This window comes from Egretta garzetta, unplaced genomic scaffold (assembly GCF_000687185.1).
Source record: "Egretta garzetta isolate BGI_Z169 unplaced genomic scaffold, ASM68718v1 scaffold228, whole genome shotgun sequence".
NCBI lineage: Eukaryota > Metazoa > Chordata > Aves > Pelecaniformes > Ardeidae > Egretta > Egretta garzetta.
In genome coordinates this window covers 3,333,926-3,342,536 of record NW_009260758.1, presented here as the reverse complement: position 1 = coordinate 3,342,536, position 8,611 = coordinate 3,333,926, and the positions used below count along the sequence as shown (strand labels likewise).

Sequence of the window (8,611 nt, the reverse complement as noted above, 5' to 3'; positions counted from 1 at the left end):
CGGTTCCTCCGCAGCGGCTGCAGGAGGAGATGGGAGCAAAGGACAGCTGAGGAAGGAGGGGGTGATGAGCGATAAATAAAGACAAAAGTTGGTTCCACCACTCCTAGCTGCGGGAGCGCAAGCCTTGCAGGGCGGACGTTTTTTCACCGTGCTTTCCCAGTTTCTCAGTGGCGACGAAGCCAAGCTAAGAGCTCCCGACAGCAAAGAGCAAACTTCATCCCCAGGCAAGAAACAGCGCAGACAGGAGAGATGTCCACGGGCTGCATTGGGCTGTCCCCCGGGGAGCGGGGCTGCAGGGCGAGGGTGAGGACAGTCTGAACAAAGTTAACCTATGGCTGAATGCATGAAAAAAAAATAAAATTGCTACTTAAAAAGCAAACCAATGTAAGTGGCTTAAGGCAGGACACGCTCCTACCATGACAGGAGGAAAGCATAACCGTGTCCTGCGCTTTAAAGCTTTAGCGATCCGGACTCACTCGCAAGCCACAGAGGTTTTTTCCCCGCCACCAGTGCCCATTTTAACAGTCAAATCATGCTGACGGAGTCACCTCTCTGTACTTAATAGCTGCATGTAATCCACTTACCCTACCCAGCCCCCCCAGCTCCACACAGGTAACTTAACCCTTGCCGTCACCTCTGCCAACCGATTTAACTGTGATTTGTACGGACGAAGACTTCCGATAACTTTTTTTCTACACCATGCAAGTTCCCGAACAATACAGCGAGAAGCAGACATACTCCAAGGGCAGAGTTAAGGTTGCGCAATTATCACATGTAGGAAGTGTCATTTTCCCATTGCATCTGCTGTTTTCCAAACATTTTTGCTCTTTTAGATTACAGCAGTAACGTTTGCTTCGGGAATTTGTGTGGGAACAGTAACTCAGCAGTGCTCACGGGGTCTGGTACGCGCAGCGTCCTGGTGTGCAATCGCTACCAGAACTTCACGGCAATGATGTTTATGAGGACAACGAGAATGCCGTGTTTGAGGACAAGGTCAGCGAAGAACCTGAGAAGAAGCACAGAAAGGGCTGAAATTTTGACTCGGGAAGAGATCTAGGCACGGTCTGACTCCTGTTTTCTGCCACAGCTGCTTCCCTTAGCTCCCCGTTGCCGCGTTGGGCAGAGCGACAGGCACCACAGGCACAGAGTAAGTTATTGTGGAAACACCAAGGAGCTAGGGCCCATTTTTAGAAAGCAACTCATCTCCTCAAAAAAGTTTCAGGGTTGCTGTTTTCTTTGCATAGCAAAAGTTGTTTTCTTTCCAAAAACCTACTACATCCTTTATTATCAATTCCCCTGGAAACCTTCCTTCCTCAGCAAATAACGCTTTCAAAGTCACATGTTAAAAACTTGGCAACCCAAGTATAGCGTGACTTCATTCGGTCACGTACATGCAACGGGAGGTGATCATTCCCAGTTTGTTAAACGCTCTTCAAGCCTTGGTTGGGTGTCTCTACCTTCATGGACAGTTCTTGGAGGAGTGCCATGGCTGCCGGTGGGCTCATGTGTTGATCCAGCCGGAGATTTTGGGATGCTGCATCCTGCGAGCAGTGCTTCCCTGTTCACCCCTCCAGACACCAATGCACCAGGACAGGAACCATTAGCAGAAATCGGGGCTGAAAACACAGTCAAATTTAATTACAGCTGCCTTGGTGGGATATTTCTTTCACACCATAGTGTTAGCACAGCGAGTTATCCTGCCAGCCTCAAAATTCACCAAGGTGGCGTGGGCAGTGCACCCCACTGAGCTTTTGGGGATTTTTAATGGAGTTTGGGCTCTCACGTGCTCGCAAGGCAGCCTTGGGCAAGTCATTTAGCGCTTCTCATTAACTCCAGCACTCTTGATTTGAAAAGTGAAAGGACTACATTTCTAGGCTCACACGTGAAGCTATGGCACCAGTTTTCAAACCGAACTGATTCCAGCTAAATGTTTTGGACCCCACGGCACTGTTCAGTTGGTGGCAAATCCAGCAGAAGATGTTCCCACCCTTGCCTCCCGAGGATGCCACTTTCTCAGCAGTGCCAGCTGGGTGTAACTGCTTGCTTGAGAGCACTCTCAGCTGCAGGAGGATCCCATTAACCCGCTTCTTTCCACCTCGCCCTTTCCCCTACCACATGCATTTTTAATGACAAAAACCTTGTAGGGAGACGCTGGTTGCAGATGCTTCCAGGGCACGACCAGAGACGCAGCACCAGGGCAGGCACACTCGCAGCTGGGAGAGCAGGGCATGAACCTCTCAGGCCAGTCTGGCTGCCACAGCCTATGCTGGGAGCTCACATGCAAATGGCTTTGCCCAGAAAAGCTTTGGCTGTGAGTCAGTACATCCTTCATGTCAGGTATGGAGGCGTGGGGACGAGACAGACGGAGCATGGTTACTCCTCTGCACCGGCTCAGCATCCCCATACTCCTCCCCCAAACCATCCCTCACCCCAGCAGCGCCGCTCCTGCTTCTTTGCTTCAGCCCCAAAACAGGCGACAGTCCAAACCGATGGTCGGTACCCTCCCGGGAGCAGCTGGCCAGGGATGCTCGGAGGCACATCCCTGAGCTAAGCACCCTGCTAATAGCCTCTTCAGCACGGTGAGAACTCTGAAACCTGGGGTGCTAAGAGCGCAAGGATAATTCCCTGCACCTGGACCGTCAGTATACACAGATTTAAAAATAAACAGGGATGCTACATGTGCAGCCAAAGTCAGTATTTGTGCATAGGGTTCAACGCCAAACATAAACATTATCTTGAGCTTCTCAGCCCCGTTGGTCACTGCGGTAAGTAAGCGTTTTTGTAATTTTGCATCAGATGTGCATAACTTCTCAGAAGTGACTGCTGTCCTGAACGGCCTGAAGTCTAACCATTGGCAAAGGACTTTTCTGTGGGTTTGATAAGGAATTTGTTACACAGGAGTTGGAATTAGGCTCAGAACATGGGTGTCTCTTTTAGTTTAGCCAGAGCTGAAAGGATCAGAAGTGCTGCTGCTGCTCTCTGGGGCAGGGAAGTTGCGTAGCACCACATGATTAGCATCTTTTAGTAGAAGTGGGTAGAAAGGGAAATTGGCAACTGAGAGTAGACATGGTGAACCAGCTACAGCACCTCAACAGCCAGCATTCATGTCACTGTGTCGTGCTGAAGGGGATTAAATGCATTTGGCTTCCCCAGGTTTCCTGGATGAGAAGACATCGAGGGGTGGAAGAAAAAGTGGCTGCGTGAAAGCCAGTGGGCTTCACAGAAAGTAGCGTAATGTTTGCTGTACCACAAGAGCATCCTTGGCAAGGGAAGCAGGAACCTGTGCTCAGAAGCCTGGAAGTCTTCACTACAAAACAGAATACCAAACCAGAAAGCACGTGTTGGCCAGAGACACTCGTGGCCAACTGACTGCACCCTCTCTTGCTTTCGAAGCACAGCGTTAACTGCCATCGGCTTCAGGTGCCAATGCCAGCAAGAAGGCAGGAGGAAACTACTCCTGGAAGTCTCACTGAGCACTTGACAGCATCTTGAAAATGTGGCCCAGGCTGCGTTTGCAAGCTTTTGGGGAAAAGCACTGTGCTAGTTCTGTGTAAACAGAGAACTGGCTGATGGATGGCCCTGGTGCACCACAGAGATTTATGCATGCTCCGGCAAAATGTACTGAATTAACAAGTGTCTCAGATTAATACAGGGGCGCTAAGAGACTTCACTGATAATTGTGGGAGAGAAACAAATGATAAGGAAGAGCTACCACCCAGTGTGCCGTTTTCCAGACTTCAGCAGAGGCTCGGATGCACATTCAGATGGGATATTTTTAGCTGAGCTGGGAGCACAGGCATGGCAAAGTAGGCGAGGGATGAAGCAAGGAGAACCACAGGGCTGGGGGAAGATGGTTGGTAGAGCTCCTCAAAAAAAAAACAAACAACTGCCTTGGGATGAATAATACTTGGTATTTTCCTGAGTGACCCCATCAGGAAAAGGAGGGATTGCACTAATAACCTGAAGATGAGAAGCAGAACGTCACATTGGAAGAAGAGAATAACTTTGAGAGAAAGCAAAATGGAAATGGGATGAAATACGATGTTACCGACTTAGGCAGCTGGGTGCTTGGAACAAGCAGAAGCTCATTGGTGTGGCACACAGGAGGGAGAAGACCTGTCTCGTGTGTTTGTGTGCTGCTGGCATGACTTAGCTCCTGAAAAGGCCAATGTCAAGCAGAGGGTATCAGGAGAAGTACCAACAAATAGAGACAGGGAAACATATAATGACTTTGTACAGCGCGCAGGCAAGATCTTGTTGGAATTACCATTCCCCAGACAATTCTCCAGTTGAAGAAAAAAAGTGCATTCAAGCTGGGCCAGGAGTTTCTAGGATGGTCAGAGGAATGGAAATCCTATTTTATGAAAGAAGTCTCTACAAACTCAACTTGCTCAGCCTAGGGAAACAAAGGCTGGGAGGGGATATGAGCACTCTTTAAAAAATACACTGGGGAAGGAGGCAGCACATTGCAGCAATAAAAGAGCTAGCAGACAAGAAAGAAGAGCACAACTGATCTATGCTGGATGTGTAGGCTGGAAACTAGACATCTGTTTCTAACCTTCAGAGGAGCAAGGAACAGAAACAGCCTCGCGATGGGAGGAGCAAGGGCGGTCAATGTAAAGATGGACCTTGCTCGCTTACAGGAGGAATCACACGGCGGAGCAGCTCACGCAGACCCTCCTGCCCCTGTGATCCCGCTGAGGTCAGGCCCTGCTGCTGCCATCAGAGCTCTGCCTCTCCCTCCTCACCCACTCACACCAAATAATCTTGCCTGACTCGTTTTCAACCAACAGATTTCAGTGGATGGTCTCACAAGGGAAGGGGAGAGGTACAGGGAGAAGAAAACTCTTCATCCAGCTTCCGTGCCTAGAAATGGATTTCTCAAACACCCAGGGATTTCCAATTTGCTTCTAAATTTGGTGTGCGTGTTTTTCCTCCCAGAAAACTTAAAACTTCCTCTATTCAGCAAAATAAGGGTATTTTTAAAGTTTTCTTTTCCTTTTTTTTTTTTAATGTAATCTATTTATAGATAGTCTTTCATGGGTTCTTTGGAAAATAGTTTTAGGACTGAATTAGCAAGTGATCAAATGCCGACTATCAGGAACTTCAAACAGCAAGCCAAAAACTTTCTATCAGAAACAGCCTGCTGAAGAACAACTTAGTAGAAAAAGGATCTGAAAGATGAGGAGCAATGTGCAAGCAACAGCCAGTGCCAAGAATCTCCAGGGTCTGCAAACCCTTAAAATGCCAGACAGGAACAGAAAACAGCCTGAAAAGGTAGAGGGGCATAAAAAACTCTGCATGCAACAGCATTAAATACAAAACTCTGCTGAGTAGAAAAGAAAGCCAACAAAAACTAGAGGCTCTAGCTAAGCATCCTGCACACTGTATTCTACAGATAGCAAAGGCTGTGCAATTTAAATCTGTAATCCCTTCCCAAGCAAAGAGGCTTTTGCAATAGCGCAGATTGGATGTCACCAGCATGTGAATTGGCATCTTGGGACTGCTCTGGAGAGCAGAGGTCAAAGTTTAGTGATGTATGTAGTTGTCTCCCTAATGGGTCTTATTGATTATTATCCATAGAAACAAGCAACGTCTCCAAATCTGCCTCCCCCTTTGTGCTAGATGCTGGCAACCAAGAAAAAGCACCTTGATCTTCTAGCTTCATGCAGTTTGTAGAACATTGAAGCCTGCGACGAGGAAAGACACAAAGTTGCTGAATAGGCTAATGAAAGACAGCAAGTGGAAACTGGTAAATAGATTTGTGTAACATCTGCATAGCAATGATACATGGGAGCACAGTGTCAAAAAATAATATCTAATTAAATACTAAAAAAAAAAATTAGGATAACATGACAAGGGAAAAGAACAAGTCAACACTGCAATTCAATCACCTAAGTAGATTATGTGATGTGGAAGGGGCTGAAAAGTCCCAGTACAGATAAAGCCAGATTCACGCTTGTCCAACCGCAGGTGTTCCAGCAAGGTATCTTAAATATTGCAGTGAAATTGTCATATTTGTGATACAAAATGGTGGTAATAGGTTGGTATCTTCACAGCACAAGCACAATTCTGTTGTGGCAACTTCAACAGGAGAGCAAAAATAGAAAAAGCTCCAGAAGGACTGGACCAAAAGTACCACTGCTATTTTTTTCCTGTGCCAGTGAGCACTGCTGTGGCAGCCAGCCAGCGTAGTCGTGTGAGCAGAGCCATCTCAGGTAGGGCCCCAGGAACCTCCTCGTGGGGAGACTGAGCTGATGAATAAGCAAGGGTAAGGGCGATTTTCAGACCTCTTCAAACTTCCTGGGTTTGCAAGGTGGAGCCAGAGAAAGCAGGCTCCCTCTTGAGACTTTGGTACTTCCACTTCTGGCTGCTGCTAGAAACTGGAAGTGCAGGGGAAAAAAAAAACAAAACAAAACAAACCACTCACAACCCTGTCTGTAATATTTCTGAAAGTCAGAAGACATCCCATTTGGGTTCAGGGTTAAGAACCATCTCAGGCAGCAGGGTTTGCCCACCTCCATATGGAGACACAAGGCCATTAAGGCTGGCCCTACTGACACTGTGCCTGAGAGCTGTCTGTCTGCTCCGTCCATCCTCATCCTCACCCATCTCACAGCTTGCAGGCTGAAAAAGGGCAGAGGAGGTTGGCTGCACCGCTGGGCTCCCCTGAGCAGCCAGGGACCCAATGCTGGTAGACAACAGCCATTTCCCACCGGTGCCAGACACCAGTTCCTGGGCTGCTCCTTACACACCTGCCCTGGCACGCAGAAATACGGGATGTGGAAGAGCATCCCCGCAAGAGCTCTGTGCACACACTGGCAGCCACCTCGTAGCGAGTCCTCCACGCAGGGCAGGGATGAAGCAAGGCAGGACCGCGTAGGTGACTCCTGCTCCTGGCTCTGCAGGACGTGCAGCTTGCCAGCACAGGTTGTATCAACCCCGTTATCTACCCACATGTCCTCACATTGAAAAAGATGGGCCTGCACACCTGAAAAAGAAGAAAAACATGTGAGTATAAAGCAAAGTATAGACTGTGTCATCGATATTGAGGCTGTAGCACAAACCAGATCAGCAGTAACTCCGTTTACTCCAGCGGAACTGTAACAACATGATCCCAGGCCCTGCCAGGGATGTCGTCGTTCAATATACATCTGAATCATAGAATAGCAACAAGCCTGCCGCACTCTCATTTTTCTTACAGGTACAGCAAATCTGGCTTGCTCTGGGGTGTGGGAAGGGACCAGCTCCAGGCAATCAGAGATACTGCGCTCTGTGCAGCTGGCATGAGGATCACCAGCATCTGGTGGGAGCGCAGCTACTCAGGACTCACCAAAACAACAACAAAAAAGCCTCTTTTCTCGTAGAGTACAGCTGAATTCCCTTCCTCCCTTTCCCTTAACAGATGTCAGAAAAAAGCATGAATGACTGCAGCTCTGCTCTCGACTCGCAGCTTTCACACTTGCTGCAGAGCTGCCCTGCTGCTTCTGAACCCTGTTCTGGAAGGTGTTGCTTTGTGAAAAGAAAAATAGAGAGAAAGGGAAAAAAAAACCCACCCTTAAACACTTAATAGTAAACTCCTTCAAAAGAAAACTTGCTTCAAGCCAAAAAACATTTGCCAAGTTTCAACTAAATGTGAATTTTCACAGTGCTGTAATAAACACCTCAATATGGGGGTTTCAAAATGAGAATGCTGAGACAACTTTGCTCCAAGCAGTTAAAAAAATATATATATATAATATATAGCTTTTTTTAAAGAAAAAAAGGATGTAGGACTTTCCCCCCAGAACTGGATCCCAGGTCTGGATGCTATTGCAGCAGATTAACCTGAGAGTGCTACGGGAAGGAAGCATTTCCAGGAGGGAAAAGTGGTCTACCGCAGAAATGCTCTTGCGGAACCTACCTGCCATTTTATCTTCTCTAGACTCCAGGCAGGGTTCCCATGGACTCTGGGACACGCAGCCACTGAGTTCCGAGCCCAACGCCTCCTTCCCTGAGCACCACACCAAGTGGTGCCTGCCACGGCTGTGGGCATTGGAATGGCTCCAGTGAGGCTCTCCAGCAACTGATGGTGATGACACGAGCCCTCAGATGTTCCTTGGACTAGAAGAGACTAAATTCTTGACTGCTCAGATGTTGAAAGGCTTTTCTTGCGCTTAGGCTGGTGCATAAGACGGGATCCCGAGAAAGCAGAGCTCTGGGTGCGAAGCGTGAGCACATCGATCTTTTCTCAGGACCAAGTCTGACTGCCTGCTTTGCAGACACCTGCTGATTTGTTTTGGAACATACAAAAATGCCCTTAAATCCAATTTAGGCATTAAGGGAAAAAACCGTGCGTGCTGTATGGTAGCTTTGCAGCCCTAAGGCGCCCACAGCTCCTGAGGGGACAGCGGTGCTGCCGTCACCGGTCCAAAATAAGCGTCGTGGTGCTGCCAGCTACAGCATCCCTGCAGAGACGAGCCATGGGACTGTGCTGCCAGGGGGACCGATGGCCTTAGGCTGGTTTTAATTCTGTCCAGCTCCCTCATGCCATCGCACATAGGACAGATCGGGAAAGCTGCAGCAAGAGAACAACCCACATTTCTGCAGGGAAAGCGCCCGTGTTTGGGAC

At 48.3% G+C, this 8,611-nt stretch overlaps 1 protein-coding gene across 1 annotated transcript in view; it reads right to left on the bottom strand.

Moving 5' to 3' along the window:
• LOC104132676 (RING1 and YY1 binding protein) overlaps positions 1 to 8,611 on the bottom strand; it is a 61,572-nt gene that overhangs the window by 44,707 nt on the left and 8,254 nt on the right. The window contains exon 2 of the mRNA XM_009646000.2: positions 6,877 to 6,991. Within this exon, the coding sequence (XP_009644295.1) occupies positions 6,877 to 6,991 (115 nt within the window). The remainder of the gene's footprint in view (positions 1 to 6,876; positions 6,992 to 8,611) is intronic.